This window comes from Canis aureus, chromosome 36, assembly GCF_053574225.1.
Source record: "Canis aureus isolate CA01 chromosome 36, VMU_Caureus_v.1.0, whole genome shotgun sequence".
NCBI classification, from domain to species: domain Eukaryota; kingdom Metazoa; phylum Chordata; class Mammalia; order Carnivora; family Canidae; genus Canis; species Canis aureus.
The window spans coordinates 28495115-28521560 of record NC_135646.1 but is presented as its reverse complement, the minus strand read 5'-3'; the positions used below and the strand labels follow the sequence as shown (position 1 = coordinate 28521560).

The following is a 26446-nucleotide window of genomic DNA, read 5'->3' as shown; positions in this document are numbered from 1 at the left end:
AGAAAAGAAGGAAAGAAAGAAAGAAGAAAACATGACCATGCCAGTGAGGAACAGATGGCCCCTCATACGATGCTCACCAATTAAAATTCTGAATCCAAATAATTGACTAATAACAATCTCTTTAAGACACTGCATCTTCCACGTGAGCAGATATCATGGGTCTCACGTTGTTTTGTTGTAACTCTTCTCTGAAGTCCTGGGTACCACCATCCAGAGAACCAGGGCACTTTACTTCAAGGGTGTCATGGTTAAACTTACGTCACTTGATAGTGTCTGCAAATCTGCAAATAACTGGCACTGTTCTAAGCTTAGAATTTATTTTGATGAAAAAAAAAAGAATTTATTTTGATGAACTTGGGGCACTGTTGTTGACTGTAGCAGGAGGATTCTGAAGAGACACTGTACTAATCTGCTAATCATTTTCAGGATTTCATCCTATTTATGCAAATTCGGGGGGAAGTCATTGTTTAGCAAGGACTGAACACTTCAGTCTGTGGCTTTTTTATATGTCATCACTGTCTAGGTTATAGATGAGACTCTTACCTGGGAGACATTGAGATCACCTATATAAGACCTGTGATTTTCACGTAAGAACACTAAGGCTAGCTGTCAAAAAAAGAAAAGAAAAAAAGAAAAGAAAAGAAAAGAAATGAAAAGAAAAGAAAAAAAAGAAAAGAAAAGAAAAAAAAAAGAAAAGAAATCTAACCACTTGCAACAAAGTGGATGGAACTAGAAGGTATTATGCTAGGCAAAATTAGTCATTCAAAGGAAGACAGTTATCAGTTATTTCACTCATATGTGGAAGTTAAGGAACAAGACAGAGGATAGCAGCCAAAGGCAGGGAAGAATAAAATAAGACAAAATCAAAGAGAGATAAAACCATAAGCGACTCTGAACTCTAGGAGAGGATGGGGGGATGGAGTAACTGGGTGACGGGCACTAAGGAGGGCACGTGGCGGGATGAGCAATGGGGGTTACATGCAACTGATGAATCACTGACCTCTACCTCTGAAACTAATAATACACTGTCTGTTAATTAATTAAATTCAATAATAAAAACAAACAACAACAACAAAAAGAACACTAAGGCCCAGGGAGGTTATGATCAGATGCAGGAGCTGCCACAGGTCTCCCTGGGCCCTATAATGGCAATGACTAGAATCAAGGATGCAGTAAATTTCAATCCTGCAATTTTCCCACCTGGAAAATTGGTGGAAATGCCTCCCTTATTCAAAGATACCAGAATCCATTTTACGGGTGTTAGCAGAGGACACAGATAAAAGAGGGGAAAAAAGGGTGAGTTATACTAGCTTTAAAATTATATTAGATGTGAAAGAAAAGAAATGTTAAAACTACTTAAGATCAGTAAAAAATCTGACTTGCCCATTTTAGGGATTATGACTTTCATATTAAGAATAAAGGATGAGATGTACCATCATAGGGTTTAAGTTTCTGATGCTGAATCCTATCTTCCTATCATAATTTTAATTTAATTGTAATTTTTTCAAAGAACAAAATGGTTACATTTTGATGGTTTTATCAGAAAAGTTTTGCATTAACTTCTTAATTTAAAAAGGCTTGTTTTTAACCTTTTGGAAATCATGTCCCAAGACAGGAATATTGTGGTGTTTTTAATGAAAGTTATTTACTGCAAGTTAGATGGTAGTAGAACTTGCACCAGACACAAAAACCCCAGATGTACACATTTTCCATTAAGCCTGGTGAGACACTGAGCATTGTTAATTTGCTGGTGAGAACTCTGGCCCTATAGCAAGATTTCACTGCCTCTTATATATCTGACAGTTTCAAAAACATCCTCTACCCTAATGCTCTAAAAACACAATGCGAAAGGGAAATGACCAGTAATAGACATTGGTAGTCGGGATAATATGACAAATTGGATGAACTGACAGGTGGGTGATGAATAATTTTAACATGACCCTAAAAATAGTGAAAGGATGTTTGCACATTGACACTTCTTTAAAGGCAGATGGATATGCATGACCTGCGTTTTCAGACAGGTGTCAGGAATATTGATGGCTGGTATGGGAATGATCATTTTCTTGGCACTGTGGCAGTAGACAGTTTGCATGATTAATGATGCATCTTAGTCTTTTTTTTTTTTTTTTTGCTTCTAGGGGCAGAAAGGGATATGAACTTTTGTCACCCCAAGGGATGTAAGAATTTTGCCTGAAGGGTAAGGCAGGAGAGCTTCATTCACCTAAAAGCACCAATTTATTTGTTGGGGGGGGTGAAGACATAGTGAGATAGACGAGTGATCTTGGCATCCGAGATGACGGTTCCTGGTGGGATGATCACAAGGCGCTTCTCACGGACAGGGCTCTACCTCAGGGCAGAGAAGCCTCGCACAGCCGTGGAATGTGGAGTGTGGGTAAGCCCGGGCTCTGGCAAAAGCTCTGGAAGTGAGCTGTGGCTCTGGGATGCATCCGATCACATGCAGCGCGAGTGAGGATCCAGGACCACTCAAAGAACACAGCCGAAGGCCGAGGCAGGAAGTAAGAGGGGAGATCATCTTCCGAATGTTTGAATTCATTTCAGGTTTTCGGAGACAATTTTCTGATCCAGATCAATTCAATATTGTTCCTAAATCCTGAACCCAGTGAGAAAGAGCTTTTCTTTTCCAAGAATAATACTGTTTGCTCAGGTTTTTAAAATGTCACATAGAACAGTGAATGAACTATGCTATTTCAAGCCTCAAAATTAAATACAAAGTCTTATAATAGTTTGTAGATGCATTCTGCTAAACCCTCAGTAGCCTATCTACTAAAAATATCATGGTAAGTAATGGTAAATATAAACGACGGAGGCAAACTATGAAAGCTTTTTTTCTTTATCTTTTTAAAGGGAAAAGGGCAACCATGGGAATCAAGACCCAATGCGGTGGGGTGGGGGGCGACTTGTTTATTAAAAGAAAGCATTTTTTTTTTCTACTGAGAGTTATTAGCTAATAGATTTATGTGATTAAGAAAGAAGGCAGTTTATATCTACAAAGAAATTTAAATACAGAATAGAGGCTCATTTATATGAGAGGAAGGGAAAGGGTGAGAATTTATTCTTCATGAACACAGTGGACTCATGGTTTATTTTTTTTGTTTATACAGAGAGATGACAAGAATTACAACTTAAAACCCCTCCTTTGCCTTTCTAGAAATATTTATGTATTTATTGATGAGACTCTTAGTAGGTAAAACTCATAGTCAAAACGTGAGAATGATGGAGCGTGTCTTATCTGGAATAGGCCCTTAACATTTCTAACTCATGCTTTTAATTGGCATACTGCTACATTCAAATTCTGTAATAGAGTTCTCTTAACAGGGCTAAATAACATTACCTTAGATTAGTACAATTTTTACTCAAATTCTGAAACATTCTATACATATTGAGTACAATGAACTCTTCCATTACCTAGGCACACATCAAGCGTTCGGAAAAAAAAAAAAATCATTGTAACAATATGAATGGTTGCTCCAAATAGCCCTTGTGCATTTGGAAAATGGGAGTTGGAATAAGGCGTAAGCCAATCAGCCGGGAACAGAACTACCTGGGGCATAATTCAAAGCTCTAGACATAGTCAAAAGAAGATTGAGTCAAACAGCCTTGTTATTTTTTTATATCACTCAATTAATAGATCCATATGCAGAAATAGAAAAAAAATGGGAAATCTAGAAGCTAAAAATCTTCTGTTTAAATTTTGTTAATATTAGATCAGATCGTGTTATCCAAATTAAACAATTATTTCAACCCGAAAAACAATTAAAACTTTGATGACAAAATGAAAAACATGTTAGAATAGGTTTTTATATTCCAATGATAATTTTTTATAACTGCATAGTGAGTCACATCTCACAAAAGGGCTTTCTTATCTAAAACATGTGAAAAAGGCAGGAAATATACAATCTTCACTTTAGAGATTCTCAGAGAGGCTAGAAGACTCTCCCAGATTACGTAACATTTGTGAATTGAGCAGCTGGGTTTAGAATTTAGGTCTGATATCCTGTCCAGGGTGTTTTCCACAAAATCAAAACATTTCAGTAGGGAATTATTAACCGAATAACTTCCAATAAATTGATTTCAATAAATGGATACTTCTAGGTTATTTTGTTCATCCATTCTAGAAAGATTTTCTTCACCTCTCTTTCTTTTAATGTATTAACTTTTGGCATAAAACGAGTATAGATGAAAAAAAACAAAAAAACAAAAAACCAAAAAACCCCAAACTGTTCCATCTTTCAGAGAGAGTCTGTTTCCCAAAAGAACATCATACATTCTTAAAAAACATTAACACAAATCTCTCAGTCAATTTACTTACTAACTCCTCTTCCTTAGGTAGGGTTCTGTGCTGGTATAAAGGCCAATGGTGCACATACTATATGGATTGGTAGTAGGATAATCTAAGACAGAAAATAACATTGCTCTGAAAGTTATTCATTTGTTTCAATACTAAAGTAATTACTGTAGCAAGGACTTGCTCATTTATCATTTCCTGTTGTCTCTGCTATTTTTTCAAGTTGTCTTTTTAAACAAATATCCTCATTGTCCTTGTTACAAAACCAATAACTTTATTTTACTAGGGAGATAGCAAATGGGATGTGGTGGGGTTTCCTCCCCATTCCAAGGAAGGTCTGTGCCCGGGAGCTTCTAAACCGTGCTGCCCCTTAGTGTCCTTCCCTGAGGGGTGCGGCACCGTCGGGCTGCCCACTGGGTGACATGGGAGAGACAGCTTCAGGTCCCCTCACCGTTTCAGCGACGGAGGTTTGCATGCACACCTGCCATCTCATGTCATACCACGCAGTTTGTTCCGCCAAGAGCACAATTTTAGTCTTAAGAACTGCTGCTGGAAACTTTAGGAGATTTTAGCCAGTTGCTTTTAAACAGATTCTTATGAACCAAGGTTCACAGATATTTATTCTGTGAAAATGCCTGATAATAAAAAGAAGCTTGGAAATAGTTGCTTTTTGCTTCTCAGAGAATATCATTAAAGATCTTTCTTTTTTTAAAGATTTTATTTATTTATTCATAAGAGACACAGGGAGAGGCAGAAAAGCAAGGCTCCCTGTGAGGAGCCCGACATGGAACTCGATCTCAGGATCCTATAATCACAACTTAAGCCAAAGGCAGACGCTCAACCACTGAGCCACTCAGGTGCCTCATTAAAGAGCTTTCAGACAGGTCAGCAATTTGGCCAAAATCTGTAAGGAACTGCTAATGTGAACTAAAAGGTGACACAGCTTTGAACAGCAGAGCAGGGACCCAGGTTGTTAGAATATTAGTTAAGAATAGTGAATATGAGATGAGGGGCCCACTTACGGCTGAGACTTTCCTCAGTCACTTCTGATAACTAAGAATATGACTTCCTTTTTAGCTAGACGAACTTTTATTATTCCGATAGGTCTTTTCAGAGATAGATATTCATGCTTATTTGTGAAACTTTTCTATTAATGGAATAACTGTTATTTTAGAAAAAAAGAATGTGTGTGTTTGAAGCAGTGAGATAAAAGTTTGTACTAAGCCAATGATCCTTGGTCTGGGATTTTATCTCCTTTTGGAGGAGAACTGAAAAATGCTCTGGACTTCATAGTGTCATTTAGTTTCTCGAACCCATGTCATATGTGCTTTACCATAATTTCTAACACCATAAAGCAGGGTTTTCAAACGTGTGCACTATTGGCATTTTGGCTAGATAATTCTTTGCTGTGGAGCCCTGTCCTCTCATGGTGGGATGCTTAGCAGCATCGCTGGCCTCCACCCACTAGATGCAAACAGTACCTCCTCTCTCCCAGACAATCAAAAATGTCTCCAGACATTGTCATATGTCGCCCTTTTTGAGAACCTCTGTCATAAGGTAATGGTCAACAACTTTCCCTCAAGTTCATGATTTCTGAACTAAAGCTATATACTTGGTTGTAGAATCTGAAATCCAGAAAAAAAGGAATATTATCAACAAGTTTTACTCATGGGAGAATTTAGGTTCCGAGAGGCTAAATACCTATTTAAGTTTCAAGTTTTCTTGCGCGAGAGATGAGACTAAGCCACAAGTTTCTGCATTGCTATTCCAGTCTCTTTCTTCCATAAAATGATATTTGTAAGTCATGTGCTCTGAAATTCAATTGGAATTAAGAAATAAATATGATTACTCATATCCTTGGAGCATAGTTTTGTGGAGCATTCAAAACAGTAGATAACAAACATAATTTCTAGTCGATTTTGGAATAAAAAAAACGAAGTAATCTTATTCCAGTGGGATCATTTTCCTGATGATGATGATAATCATGATTGTAATAATATATAATGATTATACATGAGGATGACAATGGTTTTCTTAGGGTAGCATCACAGTTAGCTGTGTTTCCAAAGCATGTACCAATTCAAGGCCAAAGTGAACAGCTAAGAAACATGCTAAATTGTAGAAGGCAACCAGCTTGAAAGTGAGAGTACTTGATAATCTACGGAGATAACTGAGAGTTAATCGTTGCTTATCACTGCTGATGGGGCGTTTCAGCTACTATTGATTGTCCCACTACTTCTGGATGACAACGGGGATACTTTCCTAAATCGACCACATAGGCAAGCTCCTCCGGCCTACCTGTTAGGTCCTCCTCACGCTTTCAAGCTGTGTTTCATTAAAAAATCAGAAACTAGACCGAAAGTACATGTGCCAACTGTGGGGAAGGATGAGCTGCTAGGGATGTGGGGACGGGAGTGGGATTTGCTCAGAGATTATTTCAGACAACTGGAAACCTCCAACTTCCCTGGGGCTCTTTAAATAACAGAAAAATAAATAGGAAAAAAAACCAGTGGTGCAAGATTTGTAAAATAATTGTGACAGTACATGAACAGTCAATCTGCAGAAGTGAATTTGGATGTGTACTGCCTGACAAAACACTAATTGCTTGTTGGTTTAAACTCTGTAGACTAATAACATGCTCTTTCTGGAATACTTAATTTCTGTAGGACAAATGGAGCTTGTTTTTTAAGCTTCATTTTCTGAGTGATTTCTAAACATTTATTTAAAAAAATTTTAGTTAGACATTTGTTTCCATTATTAAATGAATTTTTTAACGAAATACTCTTGGGAGTAGTTTTTGATGTATGGCACACACAGCTCTGAATCTTAGAAAATGTAAAAGAAAGTGGAGAAGCGGTGGATTTTTTTTTTTTTTTTTTTTTTAGTGTCCTGGAATATATTTTACAGGAATTATTATGTAACAGTATCAAACACTGATAATGCATCCACCACTCTTTGCAGAACTCTCCATCTCATTCTGTGTTGGATAATTAATAAATCCATCCTATTTGTTTTATGAAATTAAACATAAATCACCATAAATGACATTTGTTAGCATAAATGCTACAGATTATCATAGTAAACCCCCAAAATATCAAACTTCGCTTTCTAAGATTTATTCATTCTTCTTTGTTATTGGTCAGATGTCTCTGGAATAATATGTTAAAGAATGGGCTTAAAAGTTAACTTTGTGTAAAAACTTTTGTATGTTTTACAGTGAAGAAGGACCTACCAATCCAATATGGCTAATGCTGATACTCTGTACTAATATTATCATTTCTAGGGTTATTGAGGGAGATCCCAGAGGATTCAGAAGTAAGGAGAACAAGATTGCTCTGTACTTTTCCAGAGCACCAGAACGCCTTAAAGTCATGAAATGCTTCTGAGAGAACAGGCCTAACTTGATCCAGATTAAATTTATTGCACCTGGAAAAGAGGTAGATTAGACAAGCATTAGCCAGAAATGGAAACTCAGTGTTAGGTAAGATCTGATCCTGGGAGAGGATGTGCTGGCCGAAGGTACGTCTCCTGATTTGAGGGTAGGGGTATCTTTATTGTGTAGACATTTGCATCTTAGCTTGATACCTTAAACATTTGAAAAATAGATCTTCTGTTCAGGCTCCCTAAGTGACCTCATTATGATTGGACTTCTCAGAGAATTCAACTCTAGGAAGAGAACGCATTGTTCAGGGGACCCAAGTCCTCGGGGTAAAGCCTTCCCATGGCAAATCAAGACACAGACGCTGAGTTTGGTTGAGTTCACTGCTGAACCACAGCTTACTCTTGCTGTGCTGAAAATTTAGATTTCTAAGTCTACAAGTCCAAGAGCTTTATAATGAATTCAGTCGATGTCCAATTCCTGCCCTGTCCTGTCCCAGTTGTCTCTCTCCACTGAATCACCAAGTCCATGACATGCTGCCATTGTTGGTTATCTATCCTTGACTAGCTTATCTTTCTGCCCCCAATTTCCAACCACTTCCCAAAGCTCACCAGGAACTCTGCTCTAAGGTCAGCAAATTCCTCCTCCCATCTTCAGAAGTTTCGCTGAAATTCTCATCTCTCTTCTTAACATCCTCAAGTACCAGCTTTCTCCTAAAATACCACATCCCTCGAGTCTTCTCACAAGGTGGCCATATGCGGGATCCTCCTCTTCTGTATCTCAGGACTCAGAGGTGAGGGTAGGTGTTGACCTTCTTGGTCCTTATTACTGTTTTCAGGTTCCTGGGCCACCTCTCCCCTCAAGCCTTATCACCAATTTCCATACATTGTTATGCCTGGAGTTTGGCTCACAAGTCAGATTCTCTTGATTACATCTGAGTTCAAACTAAAAGTCTAAGCAATTTCTAAATGAACAGTTAGAGGGAACTAGCTGTGACCCATGAAACAAGTAACAGTCAGTGTTTAGAAACACAATTTTTCCGAGAGATTTTAGTTTCACAGATACTTAAAAATATTTTTAGTTGATTATATTTGTACACAGTCTCAAATCATCAAGATGTGAGAACTGAATTTTTAATGTGCTCGATAATGTGGGTTCATATATTTGAAGCATATCAGACTCATTAACAAAAGCAGCAATCAAAGTGCTCCGGATATCTCCTTTTTTTTTTTTTTTTTTTAAACTGCTTGAATTCTATTTATTAGTTTTATGGAAAACAGTGTGTCTTGAGATTATAGAGAGCATTTGGACATAAGCTACTCTTCTTTGAACTTCTCACTCTGCCCATACTTATACCACTTCTCCTAGGAATGGAAATAACAAGCTTGAGGGGAAAAAGGTAAATTAAGGTGGAGAATTATGTCACTTTCACTAGTGATAGCCAGACGTTTGAGTTCCACCAGTTTTTCCTCTTTGCCTTCTGTACTAAACAAAACAACAAATCTAATCAAGGAAAGACAATTCTTCCTTGATGATTAGTTTCTGCTGTAAGCATCTGTCCTGACCTTGATGCTCTGACTCTTAATGGTGTACGTGCGTGCACGTGTGCAGACTGATGTTTCATAAATACTACGTTTTCTGAGTGGAAACAATGTTTTGTATAACAGATATTAATTCTTATATGCCACATTCCTGTTATTTTTGCTTGATGCCTTCCCATCACTCTGATCACGGATTATGCAGGTTTCTTTTAAAAAATGAATGTGTAGGTCCTTCATACACATACCCTGGGATATAAATGACCAATTTTACAGGTGAAGTGGAAAACAAATCTAAGTGATACCATGATCTGGAAGTCCTTTCTTTCTTTCTTTCTTTCTTTCTTTCTTTCTTTCTTTCTTTCTTTCTATTTCATTTTTTTTTGAAGTCCTTTCAAATCTTATATCCTCCTACTAAATTTCTATTTGAATCTCATGTTCTCATAATCTGGTAGTCGTGTTATTTTATTTTATTTATTTTATTTTTATTTTTAAATCAATCTTTCTTTCTTTCTTTCTTTCTTTCTTTCTTTCTTTCTTTCTTTCTTTCTTTCTTTTTGGTCGTGTTATTTTAAAGTGATCAAACTGTGCTGTACATAAAATCATGTCAACTGGAGGAAAACTGACAAGTTAGCTATGTGAAAACTTAGACACATCAGTGTGCTGAAGACTTATAAATGGTAAGTACTCAATAAATACTTCTTTATAGATGAATTAAAAAGTCAACCAGAATCTCCTGAAGCAAGTTCTTCTATGACTTGAGTTGGAAAAAAAAATAAGCCTCTTGTAATTGTAGGAGTTCATAAATGAAAATATTTGTACAAAAACTCTGAATAAGTATCAGAGTTGGACAGACCGTAGCCCATACAATGAGTTATATTTCCCATAAATTTTCAATTGTCAGACCAAAAGGAAAATAATTACAACAGCTGGCTTACAAGTTTCTTGCTAATATCTTACATAATGTCTTTTAATTCAAACTCTAACCCTGGGGAAGTAGGCTTATTATGTCTACTGAACACATGAAGAAATGAGGCTCAGAAAGGTCAATTAATTGGCTCAAGGTTAAATAATCAACAGCATGGCCAGTGTTTAAACTCAGCCCTGTCTGATTTTTAGTGACCTTAACCACTAAACTGGCTGCCACATCTTCATGAGAGAGAAAGGTAGATGAGTAACACCTCAAGGTGAACAATTTGTTGCAGGAAGGAGCATTTCCAATAGGAAAAAGTGCACATAAATGATGCAGGATGCATTTATGAACTGGGGCATAAACACAAAGTTTTCCAGAGTGTACCAGGGCCCAAGGCAACCCTTCAGTAGGAAACCTTCATCTGTATTGCAAATACTATTTCTGTGTTTATCTATAACCATGAACATAACATAATATTACAGATGACTGGCTACATGATTTTATGGGGAAAACAATGAAAGCACAGAAGTTCAAGAGAGCAGGAAAAACTGTGAGTTAGAGTTCATAGAAAGCTTTATGAATTTTGCAGCACTCTAATGTAAATCCCAGAGGGGAAAATACTTGAATTGAGACGCTTTCCCTCAGAAATCTTGAGAAAATCTTGACATCTTAATTCATTTCCTGAGCTTAAATATTCTAGGCTAGTCCGGTGGCACTGTAATAGCCTGGGCAAACATTTTTATTTATTTCACTGTTGATACCAATATTTGTGCTACAAGCTGCTGCCTACATTTGCTGCTATTTATTTCTTTCCTACAGATCAAATTATTGGCCTAGACATAACATGCTTTCTGGTGAAGTGTTCCTTGTGTTCATGAGCAAATGGAAAAAAGCTTCCCATTTTAAATGCAGATTTTTTTTCCACATGACTGAATTAATTCATGTTATAAATATGATATGTAACCACTTGATATTCATGTCGATACATATATAGTGGAAGAGCAATCAAGGCAAGCAGCAGACAAATCAAGCAAGTGCTATATTTGCATGGGTGGTGGTCAATGTGCCAAAATACCGTGTCCGGTTCTGGGTTAAGCACTTGGCCTTTCGGACCTCCAATTTTACTTCCCCCAGTATTTGTGACCCTGTTTTATTGGATTGACATGAGAGCAAATAAGGTAATGTGAGTGGATCTTCGTAAACCTAGAAAATATCACACATACGTTTTCTATTAATGTAGGATTACTTGGTAGCAAACACTGTTCGTTCTCTTTGGTTTCTCTTGTCTGCGTGGGGAAACAGAAAACAGAACAGTAAAATCTAAGACTCAAAGAGCACTTGTAGGATGCTTGGGAGAGAGAGACAAATCAAAGAGAGGAGTAACTCTTTGGAGCGTTTTACAGCAATGCAGACGATTTGGTGAAACATTTTTGAGTCCAGAACACTCAAGGGGTTAACCTCTAAGGTGCAGAGTGGGGCCAAAGGTCTCAAAGAATGTTAGGCAGTGACACTTCTCCCCTGGTCCTATACCATTCGCACTCTGCTGGGTTCTGGAATTAGTGATGATGGTTTGAACCTTAGCTCTATCACATACTCCTTTTTTAGTTAATCTCCTTGAACCTCCATTTCTCACCTGTCAAATGCATATAATATCTTCCTCACATTTCTGTCACCAAGACTGAAGGAGACAATATATGTGAAAAGCCTTTGTAAATTGCGAAGGCTTCTACAGAGAACAGGTTATTATGACAATTCACTTAGACTAGATACCCTTTCAAGATGTCAGTTTCCTCTTAGTGTGAACAAATGAATCAACGGATAATGGAATGTATGGAATTTGGTTTAAATGTATATTTCCGGTTTCTCTCTTTCATCTTTTAGAACTGAGCTTAATTATCTAAATTATTGCTCAAAGATAAGGAATAGGTTTCTAAAGAGAAAATTTCCTAAAAATTTAAGACTCCCTAAATGTTACAAAAAATGGCAAATGGCCACAGTATAATGCAAATAAGAAGACACATAGACTCCAAGCACGCTTGTACGTAGACTCAGAGCTGACTCTGGCTCCCTCTCAAGGCTGGAGACCACATAGGGCTAACTTTTCTCATTAACTGCTAATAAAAGCAGGGGAAATTTCTTTTCCCCATAAACATACTATAATTTAACAAATTTTTTAATCTTTATTCCGGCTTTCTGACTGTTCTGTTAATTCAGTTCCTGTTAAACCTGTAGATACATGAGAAAGATAAGCTGAACACATTCTCCCTCATAGCCATTTCCCTTAGTACTCTGTGGTTTTTATTTTTTTTTCCAATTTGGAAATATACATAAATATAACTCATTATGTAATCTGCCACAGAAAGACTACCATTGACTTATACGTATTCTAATGCGATGCTCTGGAATCTTATAAAAAAAATGTTATGAAAAATCCCCAGCCATGTGAAAAGCCCCTTGGCATATTTTATAAAATCACTATTGAAGATATTTATTCATTCTGTGTTTTCCAGCGATGAGAAGATCTATGCCAAAAATTTCTTTTTAGAGTTTAGCATTAGAGAAATTATGTGTTTGGTTTCTGAACTAATTATTTATTTATTTTTAATCAGGCAGGCAATGAAAACCTAAACTCCATTTTGATAGAGACCTAGAATGATGTATTCACGTTTGCAAAGCCCAGTGGAGTGCATATAGAAGGCACTCTAAATATTTGCTGAATGAATTGATCCAATCATATTTTCTCTTTTTACATTGGTTGCAAGGAAGCTTAGGGCTAAATGCAGTAGCTATAATAGTCCCTGTTGCTGATATATTTATTCTCCTCTACAGTTCTGCTTTATGTTTACACTCTCTCTTTAAACAATCTCTTTGAATATATTTTAATTATAAGCCACCACAAATCCTTTTGGAAACTGGTGCAAAATGTCATAAAAGAAAATCGTTTATTTTCTAGATGATAAAAGACAAAATCGTTTAAATTCATGGTTTGTTTTGCTTTTCAGGTGTGTTTATGTGCATGTGTATATTTTACATCTAACATTTTATAAAATTAAGTAAATTTTCATTGGGAAAAATATGTAGCTACTTTTTCTGAAGCATGATCAGACTTTTATACAAAAAAAAAAAAAACAGGGATCCCTGGGTGGCGCAGCGGTTTGGCGCCTGCCTTTGGCCCAGGGCGCGATCCTGGAGACCCGGGATCGAATCCCACATCGGGCTCCCGGTGCATGGAGCCTGCTTCTCCCTCTGCCTGTGTCTCTGCCTCTCTCTCTCTCTCTGTGACTATCATAAATAAAAAAAAAAAAAAAAAAAATTAAAAAAAAAAAAAAAAAAAAAAAAAAAAAAACAACATAATCAGAAAATACACATACCAGATTAAAAAAAAAAAAAAAGAAAAGATTGAACTTCATTTTTTTTTCATTCCAAGACATGAGGGGAACTTTTTTTAAAAAAGAAAATGTTGCAGATTTCAAGAGGTGTAAAACATTTGCTATTTATAAAATATGCTACTTACAAAAACTTCCAGAAGGGAAGTTTAATATTAGCATTTTGAAACAATGGAAATCCCTGAAAGCTCCAGCTCTGTGGTTTTTATAAAATTTTGTTCTCTGAGCCTTTCTGCAAATGAAGAGAAAGACCTACACCTAAGCTTGAGTCTTTGATGAAGGCAGGATGACATTAAGTAGCCTGTTCAGCTTATCAGACAGAAAGTCTGTCAATCAGCCTTGAAACAGACTCAGGCTCACTAACGCCTTGGGTCTCATTAAAGGAGAGAGGGCCAAAGAGAGACCCAAGTCAGGCACAACAGAAAGTAATGCTGGCTGGCATGATCTGGGAAATTCCTTGGTTTCCTAGAGTCCATTTCAGGTGTATCTTGGAACTCATGGCTCTGCACAAGTCCAGGCACCCTGCAGTCTACCTCCCCTTAGTCTGGTTGGGGCATGGCTCTCTTTGGTTTTGCTTTTGTGTGAATCGGCCCTTGCTTGCCCTTCCTGAGGTCTCTATTTTATAAATGATATTGAATATGAGACGCAGCATATTTATTTTTAGATTTAGGCCCTCTTTAAATTAATTCTCATTTTTTTTTGTAATCAGAAATGTGTGTTTTTGTACTAACAGCTTTAAGGTAGGCTCAAAGGGGAAACATAAGGGTGTCATTAAAGGTTTTTAACCTCTAGTATTAACAACATCTAAGAAAAAAATGAGAGTGTGTTAAGACCAGTACTTCCCTCCAGTGGAAGCATCCATGGATGTTTGTCTAACAAGGGAAGTGACTGTGACATTAAATGAGCTTGTGAGCACATAGCAAACTTCTAGGAATGTGAGTCACACAGTTTCTATTTTACCTCCTTGGGGAGGTTTGAAAATGTGAAACAGAAATTAAGAGGACAGTGACATACTGAGTCTCCATTTGGCTCCTTTTATGTTTCCAAAGTTTGTATCCCAAAATTTATCTTAATGCAAATACTATTGAGAGCCTGGAAATATTGAGGGATGTGGCTATTATTTAAATAATGTCTAATGAGGGGTATACTTTGTATTTTCATAAGATTACCAATGAAGATAAAGACATCTAAATTAACTTCCATGGAGTTTTAAAGTATGTAATCAGTGCTTAATGACAAATTGTAAGCTTCAATTGACATTACCTTTTTCTCTCTTAAGTTTGGATTTCAACAAACACATATTTTTAAACTTTACTTTTTTTTTTTCCAAAGATTCCATTCATTTATTCATGACACACACACACACACACACACACACACACACACACAGAGGCAGAGACACAGACAGAGGAGAAGCAGGCTCCATGCTGGGGGACCGATGTGGGACTCGATCCCGGGTCTCCAGGATCAGGCCCTGGGCCAAAGGCGGTGCTAAACCGCTGAGCCATCCGAGCTGCCCTAAACTTTACTTTTATCTTAAAAGTTTTTCTATGGAGTTTACTAGATAGATCTGATGTCAAACTAGTAGACTTAGGACAACACTGAGGGTCTGAACAGTTCATTTGCATTGATTTAAAAACACATTCTCTTTCCTTCTCATGTTCAATAAAGTAATAAGATAGGAAATAATGGCAACTAAAAGCATTGACCCTGAAGGTCAGAAATTACGTTTGAAACAAAATTCAGATACAAATTGTTTTGGAATAAAAACTCAATTTCCAAACTTTGTAATGGGCAAACCGTAAATAGGTAATATGAATGCCAATGAAAACAGTTATAACTGTTTAACAGTCAAAAACATTCCTTTAAAAAACAAAAACAAAAGCTCTACATATCATTATCAACATCAATAATTTTATCTTTATAATACTAAATTTTAGTAAAATTTAGTAACTTATTAAAGTCATATTTGCATACCCATAGATAATTTCTCACCCTAGAAGCATTATATTAGATATAATTAGTTCTCAAAATAATATTCTATAGTTGCTAAATAAAATTTACTTCTTTAAAAAGATTTTATTTATTTATTTGAGAGAGACAGAGAGCACAAGGCGAGGGAGAAGGAGGCCCCTGCTTAGCCGGGAGCCTGCTCAATCCCATGACCCTGGATCATGACCTGAGCCAAAGGCAGATGGTTAACTGACTGAGCCACTCAGACACCCCTAAAATTTACATTTTTGTATAAATGCTTGATAAAATTCTGCAAAAGTCAGAAACTACACTGTACTTGTAAAATAAATTATTATTTTAAGAATAAGTTACACATACCTTTTAAACTTTCCACTTAGAGAGATAGCCTGTATTATTATTTGTAGCTGTCCTTTCCAGCTCTTTTAGAAACCAGCAAACTTTTTTATTGTTGACTTTAATGAAAATTCAAAGAACGTTTGCATTCATTACAATATACTGCCAAAACTGCATTAATTTCCAGTGATGCCCATTAATTTGATAAATGTTTTGTCATTTGTACCATTTGCTCTGTCAAAACAAGTTAGTTATATCTTTCTGACATTTTTGACAATTGCTTTAACTCTGGCAAAAAAAAAAAAAAGTATTTTATTTGCTTCAACAAAAATTCACCATTGCCTATTGAAAGTTTGAAGAAAGCAAGAGGAGATTAGCACATGTCAGAAGTCTTGCAAGATTCAACTGAGGATCAATGGTAAAAAAATGATTCCCCCAGGACTCTTTTATGGAAGTGCTCACACTCTATAGTAGAAAGTATTATATGTACCTGCATAATCTGTTCTTGCAAAATGCCCATCTTCAGATTTAGTAGTTGTAGTTGTGTTATCTGTGTTAAAAAATAACAAGATTGATTAATTACTTCCTAAGCACCTAACGTCAAATTTATATTATTCCTCCAATAGTACCTTCACATCGATTAAGAAAGTTTTACAACGATAGTTCTAACCTACCTTTACGCAAAGACAGATTTACATCAATTTTTTGAGAGCGAAAAATAGAATGATATCAGCTTTCTAGAGTTTGGGACAAAGAGAAGGTTCACAATTATAACTGAGATAAGGTGGATAAAAGAATAACAAGTCAAAAACCAAGAAAATGTTTGTTTCTGAATAAGAAATGAAACAGAACATCTCAGTACATCCTGCTTTAAAAAATGTACTTGAAATATTTCTATTGAATCAATACATAAACATGATGTGCTTTGTTTTTAATTTTAGGGTTTTCTAATAAATCCTCAGACTCTTTGCTAAAGATGATTTTGACTTTTTTTTTTTCCTATGCAAGGAAATGTCTGCTGAATATTGGCTTCTGTGTTACAGCATTGTGAAGATACAGTCCCTTTATGTAGAAAAAGATATGGGCTGTTGCCGATAGGCCCTCAAACGTCTACAATCACCATAAATGCCACAGTAGACTCTACTATCCATTATAAATAAGAACTGTCTCCAGAAATGAAACAGCTTGCCTAATAAGGAGTTATCTTCACTTTTCATTTCTATACTAAGACTAAAAACATTCTTTGAAATGAATTTTGGTACAAACATTACCTTGACATCGACCCAACGACATGACTTCAATTTTCTCCTGTTTCTGACATGATGCTTCTTTGATTTGACATGCATTATCATAAGATTTCCCATCAGAAGCACAGAGGGGATTGAAGTTGGTTTGAGAACAGTCGATGTTGCACACACACCTAAAGGAAGAGAGAAATAAAAATGGTTGAAGGGGTTTAATTATATGGTGATGGATACTGACTAGACTTATGATGGTGATCACTTTGAAGTGTATACAAATATCGATTTATAATGTCATAGACCTGAAACTTATGTAATGTTATATACCAGTTTACTTCAATTAAAAAAAAAAAAAAAGTAACATCGCCTTCGGCCCAGGGCATGCGTGATCCTGGGGTCCTGGGATCGAGTCCTATGTCGGGCTCCCTGCAGGCAGCCTGCTTCTCCCTCTGCCTGTCCCTGCCTCTCTCTCTCTGTGTGTCTTTCATGAATAAATAAACAAAAATCTTTAAAAAATAATGTAACATCAATAGCGTTGCTATCACATTATACCTAAAACACAAAGTGGAAGATTTGCTAGGTTGGCAGTATACAAGTTGGCAAAACTGAATTGCATCTTTCCAGGGAAGTTCCTTTACTTTTCTACCTGAGATGAAAAGAAGCACAGAACTAATTGAAAATAATTCAAAAGATTGAGAAATGGATTAAAAAAAAACGAAAAAGGAAAAACTCAGAAAATAATCATCAATAAATCTCTGCCATTGGAACTTTTAAAACATGTACATACGCTTGCATTGCTGATGCCTGCAGAATTTGAATAGACTGAGGTGGCCATGAAAGAGTCTGCTTTACAATTTCCTCAAATGGGCCCTTACTGGGTTACTTCTTTTCTCAGGATATTTGAACGGTGAAAGCATGAGGAAAATGATTCAGAGGACATTTATAAGAAAGTAAGCAAAGAGATTATTTGGAGTGGAATCAGGAGTTCTATTTCTTTAGCTGCAAGAGGATGCCCAGGATATGTGCTAAGCAGGAATCTTTGGTCCTTAACATTTTGGGAGGGGCAGGGTTTGAGAATCAAATGAAAGGTATGGCTCTCTCCTCAGAAATACTCATACTCACACAGAACAACTTTCTCTTTTAAGATGTTATTTATTTATTTGAGAGAGAGAGCGCATGAGTGTTGGGGGGAGGAGGGGCAGAAGGAGAAGTAAACTTGCCTTTGAGCAGGGAGCTCGATGTGGGGACTCCACCCCAGGACTTGGAGATCATGAGCTGAGCCAAAGGCAGATGCTCAACGAGCTGAGCCACTTAGGCACCCACAAAACCAGTTTTTGCATAAAATTTCAGAGTGCTTGTGGGCCCCTTGATGTCTGTCCCGTGGACCCTGTTCCCAGATGCATACTATTTTTTCTAATTCTGGCCTTAAGTAATAAATACAGTTGATTACCCTCATGATTTTTTTCTTTAATATACATAAAAAAAATGGACATTAATTAGAATTAGGTTACCTGAAGTAGAAGAATTAGACATCTTAAAGCAAGCTTTAGATGACTTTTCCTATGTTCTTATAATTCTCTGTATTTTATAATCGACTTTGTTACTCAGAATATTTTTTATGTGTGTAAATATGTTATTGCCTTAGAATATAAACCCATATTTTAAATTTCTATTAATATTTACATTATTTTTCTAAATAGGTTATACGCTTCTCAAAAGTGGTGAAGCACACATTTTACTTCTGTAGATCTTACTTAGAGCTGGGCATATAATATAATGATTACAATAATAACTAGCGTACTACATGCTGGGTTCTTCCCATGCATTGCTTTATTTAATCTTTATAATAGCCATTTTATAGACCAATGATAGAGCAATTATAAGGTCAGAGAGCTAGTAAATTGTGGAGCAAGGACCACCTACGGATGTGTTAAAGTAACATACAGCCCCTTTCCTCTCTACCTAGGCTAGTACCGTAGGCATTAGAGTTTCCTCGAAAATTTTTAAATATAGCAATTTACTAGCAGGTTTCTGGGCCCCAGTGACTCTGGGGGTAGAGCCTAGCATGCTGCCTTCTTAGGCAGCCAGCCTGGCACCAGATTCACTTCCTGGGAATCGCTGCTTGATCCATTTGTCGATTAAGTGAGAGAAGGTTCGTGTACACACCCGTGCTTCCCGGACTGCAGTCCTCACACCAGCTGTATCGGAATCACCTAGGTCTCTGTTAAAAGTGCTGGCAGAAATTGTGCCAATGCACTTAATTTTGAGAGGGCGGGGGTAAGAGAATTGCTTTGGGAACACTTGGTTATTTTTACTTTTACATACTTAGGAACAAATAGCTCGGACAGACGGTAACCATGTCCAAATGCTTAAGTCATCGAGGAGTGGTGGTTCCTAACCTCAGCCCACGTGTGGCTACTGAGCTCCCAACTGTTGCTACCTGGGCTGATCCCTGGCATCTGAAAGATCTGAAGTTGCAAGCCGCCTACATGTTCAAAAGCTTATAGTCCTTTTCACCATGCATTTGGGGAAGTGACTTTGTAGATCAGCCTTGTTCTCCTTAACCATTTGTAGTAAATAAAGAGATGAGGGGACGGACGTTGTATGTTTTTTGGTTTTTTTTAAAAGTTGGTTCTATGTACCTTCAAGCCAGTTTACTGTTGTGTTAGAGACTCTGGGGATTATCTCCTTGCAAGATACCAACATAATTATCTGTTACTAGCAGCGGAACACATAAAAAGTTGTGTTTTCTCATCATATCTAAAGAGTAAATTATATATGATACAAGGGCTCTGCAGGTATCTTCAAATTATGTTTTGTATCTGAGTTTATTAAACTTCATTAGGTAGGAAACCATGCAGGATTCCAGGACCGTAGTCTGAAACTCTACTGCTAGTAGCTTTATGCTTTATATGCCGTTACTCCTTTCGTGATTCTGTCTCTATGAGGTATCTACTATTATTATCTCCACCTTACAGATGAGAAAATTGAAGCTTGGAGAAGTCACAAAGCTTGTGTCGGGAAGAACCTAAATTCCTATATACGCAATTTGATACCAGAACCTGCGCTGTTCTACATACTGTTCAGGACAATGAAAAACAAGACAGACGTACATTCCTACTATTAATTAATTAAAGGAATACCTTGGATGAATAGGACTTGAAAAAATAAGACTAGGTCTACTCTTGTATTTAGCATGATTTTATGAATCTAAGTCACAGTGACTCTTAGTCTCTGTCTTCCCAGGCAAGTGGTCCAGACTTTTTAGCAAGATTGGGATGTATCAGTGAACAGTCACTTGAAGACATTCTGAACTAACACCTGATTTTTAGAATGAATAACAAACTGACATGTAGTAAGCTAATCAGGCTACCTAAGACATCAGTTGTCTAAACTATTTTATCCTTAACAAAATTCTGTATAAAGTTGTTTCTATTTTCTATAAAAATACATGTTTAGACACACACACACACACACACACACACACACACTCACTCCAACTGACTCTAAGCTTTAGCACCAAATCTTTTGCAAGTTGCTCCTTCGAACCTTTTAAAGAGCCTGGAATTTTTGAAATTTCAGATTCATGGGGCAGAGAGATTTTTGTGTATTATGAGTAAATAAATTTGCGTGTGTGTTTGTGGACAATGGGCTCTGGGGCGGCATTTACTGCATTCTTTTTTTTTTTTTATTTAAAAAAATTTTTTTTTTTTTACATTTTTTTAATTTATTTATGATAGTCACAGAGAGAGAGAGAGAGAGGCAGAGACATAGGCAGAGGGAGAAGCAGGCTCCATGCACCGGGAGCCCGATGTGGGATTCGATCCCGGGTCTCCAGGATCGCGCCCTGGGCCAAAGGCAGGCGCCAAACTGCTGCGCCACCCAGGGATCCCCCATTTACTGCATTCTTAATGTGCCTATTCATTAGTTCATACCTTCACTTTCAGCAACCTTCTTAAGGCAATATGTCTTTTTTACCGTTGAATTCTTGGAGCCTAGTAGAGGGCACCATAGCAAGTCATCAATAAATAACTGATAATTGGAGAAAAGAACCGGGATATGCTCATCTAAACCCTCCCCTAACTCTGTGTTACTTGGCACCTCAAGAAGGCCACCTTCCTCCTCTACTTTGCGTCCCACAAAGGAGCCATAGCACGAGCCCTTAGCTACCTCAACGGCATCAGAGTAGTTGTGAAAGGGACATGTTTCACCATGCAGGTGGCTCCTTACACTTTGTGGTATTTGGGTGCAGTTTTTAAGAGCCAATATAATTTAAACATGGTAGTGACTTGTCAGTTTATTGCTGTTTTAAGCCATTGAAAAATACAGGGCACCAATAAAAAGGTGACAGAAATATCAGCCGGTGTAATGGTGAAATTGCAGGTCACTCTGTGCTTTAGCAGCTTATGTAAATTAATCCACGGTTTTTCTTTCTACAGAAATGAAAGGCAGATATTTTTAAAAACAGAAACTATCCCTTCTTCACTGCTTTTGGCGAATAATTGCATTATTATTCATTCTGAGAGGAGTAACTAGTTAATTACAGCATGTCACAAATACTTTATGTGAGCTGAGGATTTGTAAGGCTGAGGGCTGCATGGATGCCTTTAAGGGTTTTTGTGTGTGTGTTTTCTTCCCTTTTCTTCTTTTTTCCAACCTATCTGTCTTTTGACATTTTGACACTGCGATTATATAGATTTCTTTTCTTCTAGGCTACAAAGAAAAAGAATCAGCCCTACTTGAAAATAATAATTTTAGGGGTCTCTATGTGGGAAATACTACTCTCTGAAATCCGTCAGAGAAAATGAACATTGACTGAAAACCTTAGTTCTCTGAATTGTAATAAAGAAGAGAGGCGTCCAATAATTTAAAAAGACCACTTGATGGAGTGAACCGAAATTATAGGAAGTAAGAGGTGGTATCCATGATGGCTCACGTGCATTTATAATTATCTCATGAATATTTTTTTGGGGGGGCTTGACATTAATTTAGTTCCCTGCCTCTCTTGAAATGGCTCTTCCTAAGGGGTTCTGCAGTGAGTGAAGGAAACCTTTCCCTTATATTTAGGAATGCCTCATTGTCCTCCAGAGTGTGAGGTTGCAAAAGCTGCCAGGTAGCAAATTACTTATTCATGTGGCTGGTTGGTGGCTGCCCTCGAATCTCACTAGATTTTGTTTCATCTATTAAACATGCCTGTCACTTGTTCCTCTCCCAAGGTCCTTGACTTGTCTATTCCAAATTTTGTCCATACAACATCTCTAATCAGTTTTAAAGCACGCAACTGTACTGCAGCGAGGATGGCTTTCTGGGTTGTTTTGAACCGTGGCTGGTTTGTTTCCCTCGAGCCCGTCTGTCGCTGGGGCCGTTATGCAGACCCTCTCTGGCCCGGCCAGAAAATGAGGTCAGAGCTACTGTCTGTGCTCTCTCCATCAGAACTGTAATGGAGGAGCTGCATTATACTAATAACAGCGAAAACAGTGTGCATTTTTCATTCAAGACTCTTGAGATACTTTCAGCCTATTTACTCATTGACTCTCATGGAACTCCTCTTGATGGAGCCTGATTATAATTATTTTGTCTATAAAGAAACTACAATTCAGGAATGACAGGGCTGTGAGGGAAAAAGTGAAATAAGAGACGTGAACATCCATTGAAAACAAAAACTCTCTAGACAGAGTCTGGAAAAGCATTGACTGGGAAGTAAAACTGCTCAGTCTACCATGTTGTTACTCCGTCGACATATGTGACTTTGGGCCCATACATTTTTGTTATTTGTTTGTTTCTGTTTTTAAATTTGAGAAGGGCTATCCTTTTAGCTTTGAAATCTAGGAGGAAGGGATAATGCTCTTCTCCAGACATACTACCAAGGACGACAGTTAAGTTTTCCAAGGGTGACCAGGATTGTTTTGTACAAGGAAAAAGCTTAGTTGCCAACAATATCTATCTCTTTATAAGGCGGTAAGGTATAGAAGATGTTCTATTAGATGGAAGGTCTCGGGAATATTGGGAAAAAGCCTCGGGCAATAAAGAGCCAACCAATGAGTGTGTGAATGAAGAAAAACTAAGCTGAGAGACCCCTCCTTGGGGTGGTGTCAGGACTTTCAAAAACAGAATCATATACTGAAAAAGTGGAACAATTTCTAGGTAAAAGGCTGATGACCATGTATGGAAATAACGTCTAATACAATAGAGGTAGATGGGGAACGTGACTAGAACCTAGAATTCAGTATCGGACAGACCTGTGTTTAACTGGGGCTTGATCCTTTACTAGCTGTACGGCATTGATCTCGTTATTTAACTTCCCTGAGCCTGTGAAAATGGAGATACTAACTCCGGATTGTGGGGATTAAGTGGAATAATGCACATAAATTCCTTAATAAAGTTTCTGAGAAGTTGTAATTACCTAATACATATTGGTCATCATTAACTCTTGGCTTAGTGGTTTCTAATCTTGGATGCAAAGAAAAGTCTTCTGTGGAATATTTCAACCTTGGCCTGCAACCCAGGGAGGTCTCGCGTGAGGCTGCAGTAACTAACTGGAGTTGTCAAAGATGCAGCAGGGGATTCTGATGTGCAGATGTGAGGAGCTGCAATTACAGAAAATACTCTTTCTCACCCTCTAAGACTAAGAGATTTTTCTAATTTAGTGTACGTAGCATTCCCTTGAGAAATGCTGATGCACTGGGTCTGAGGTAAGGCTCAGAAATCAGCATTTTTAGCGACTTCCTTAGCTCTTTCTAAGGCAAATAGCTTGCAGAGCCTATTGAGAAACCCCAACTATTTTGGCTCCCAAACACCCTTTTCTCTCTCCCCTTCATTCCATCAGAAGGAACTTAATACTCTTGTTTAACATACATGATTCAGCGACCTGTATTAAAAGGCTTTCCTCCACATGCTACGGGTGATCCACGTGTGGTGTCAGGTGACAGGGACAGGTGCTTAAATGCGCTGCTACAAAACCAGCATCCGTGCACAGCAGTCAGCAGGAGTGACTCACCAAGCAAAACCAAGGAAGGGTGGTGGGAAAGGACGTGACGCTATGGAGAGGCTCCCTTGTGCCCGGCGCGGAGCTCCAACTTTCACAACACACCTAGGCTGTAATAACGCTCATGCCACGGGGCGCGCGCGAAAAGAGGAAACTGAACAATCTCCAAAGGTGAGTGGGGTTCAACAGATCTGTGATGGGGCAGACGAAGTGGGGCGGTGCGGAGGCAGGCCCGCACAGGGGCTGGGGAGCTGCAGATCCATGGGTCTGGCCGGAATGGATTCTTCCCAACCAAAGGGGCAGGATGCGACCCTCTAGACAGGTTTAAAGGGGCTCAAGGCCATCGAAGGAGCGGCCTTTATCTTCTACCCAATGCAGAGTCCTGAAAGGTCTTTGAGCACAGGGTGATGAGAGGTCAACAGGACGGAAGGGCTGTTTGGGGGCGACTGCACTCACAGGGGGTGCAGGCAGAGGGACTAAGCACCAGGCCAGCACTGTAAGCTCAGCGGCTTGCAGGGAAACCCGGGCCGGCGGGGTGCTCACGCCCACGAGGGAAAGGGTGCTTAGTGGCTCCCTAGTTAAGGCCCGGCGTGGTGAGGCTCCAAGCACACACGTCACGGCCGTGCCCTTCCTGCTCTACCCTTTCCTGCCTTTTTCCTGACCTGCGCTGTGTTCCAGAGAGGAAACTAGAGCAGCTGCGTGGGACTCAGGAAGACACGATTTCCTGGTGGGAGCGTTTCTGCGGTTGGGCCCGGGGCAGGGGTCCACTGGGGAGCCGCACGGTGGGTGCAGGCACCCTCACCTGCAGGGGAAGGAGAAGGATTCTTGCTCTGAATGTGCACACCGCCTGACTCCAGGACCGACTAGGTGACCGCAACAACACAGGCAGCAGGCCTCTACTAACGCCTGCCGCCCTGCCAGCCAGCAAGGCCCCCTCCAAGGCAGCGAGTGGGCCCTCGCCCCTTTCTGACGTGGACACTGCAGTTGAAGCCGGGGTTAACTGGAGCTCCATTTCCGTGTATCCTTGCTTGCATTTCTCTCAGGATTATTTTTCTCTTTTTGAAGCAGCTGCATTTACATCTTAAAATAATCAAAGTAAACAATTCTCCTTACTCATATACATTTTTAAAAGTATCTTGAAGCAAAAAAAAAAATTAAAAAAAAAAGTATCTTGAAGCAAAAATCCCTCATTAGCATTACGTGGTATACGCTCTTGCTCGTTAAGCTGGAAAACGTATCCAATAACCAAGGGTGACTATGTGACTGCTAAGAAGTGCGGTCGTTCTGACCGGACAGCTCTCACTGCACAGCAAAGCCAGAAAGCATGGAAATCCCAGAATAAGAGGTTGGAAGTTAAAACAATACAATGAACCCGGTATTTGATTAGAGGAGATGTACTGAATTCCCGCTCGCCCCTTTCGGGCAGGATCATATTGCATGTTCTGGCACTTTCCTGCGGGCCCAGCTGTGGGATTCCTACGCTCACTTCCACTAGCAACATGTTTATATTTTGCACACTGGCCCTCTGGTAGGCTTTCATCCGACCAAGGACTTTCAGGAATAATATGTATGAATATCATTACAGACTAGATTTTTCCACAAAACTACAATTTAATATAATACCCTTGGATTCCATCCATGAGATATAAAAAGAAGTCGATGAATAACCGCTCTGCACTGTGATAAAACTGCTAGTTTGAAAATATTATCCAACACATTGTTCAGGTGGTTTTCATGGTGATGGTTTCAGGTGCTAGCATGAACTCATTCTGTTTATAATCAAAATTTGCATTAAATGACCCCCCCCTTATGCTTACGTCATCCTTTATTTTTCATTTATTAGAGTCCATATAATTTAAATTTGCTTTTAAAATAACATTAAATGGATATTATACCATGATAGCAAAAATTTCATTATTTAAATAATGAAAAAATACAATAAAAATATTCATAATGGGGCATCTGGGTGGCTCAGTTGATTAGTAAGTGTCTGCCTTTGGCTTAGGTCATGATCTCGGGTCCTGGGATTAAGCTGAGAGTAGGGCTCTCTGCTCGGTGGGGAGTCTGCTTCTCCCTCTTCCTCTGCCCCTCCCCCTGGCTCATGCCCTGTCTCTCTTTCTCTCTCAAATAAATAAATAAAATCTTTAAAAAATTATTCATAGGGATGCTATGCTATAACCCTACAAAGGGAAGGTGGAAAATAGGACTGAGGAAGGAGGATGCTCTAACTTTATATATAATGTTAAGGTTCTTAAGAAACAACCAAAAGCAAATATGATAAACTGTTTGTATTTGTTGAAACTAGGTGGTGGATGTCCAAGTGTTATATTATTTTTGATAGTCTCAAAATATAATAAAAATAAAAATATTAGATTCGACATTTTGGTTAAA

General features: G+C 38.2%; 1 protein-coding gene across 1 annotated transcript in view; it reads right to left on the bottom strand.

The window, feature by feature from the left end:
- TMEFF2 (transmembrane protein with EGF like and two follistatin like domains 2) overlaps positions 1-26446 on the bottom strand; it is a 221785-nt gene that overhangs the window by 27590 nt on the left and 167749 nt on the right. The window contains exons 6-7 of the mRNA XM_077885621.1: positions 17101-17249; positions 16320-16379 (exon numbers count right to left, since the gene is read on the bottom strand). Of these exons, the coding sequence (XP_077741747.1) occupies positions 16320-16379; positions 17101-17249 (209 nt within the window). The remainder of the gene's footprint in view (positions 1-16319; positions 16380-17100; positions 17250-26446) is intronic.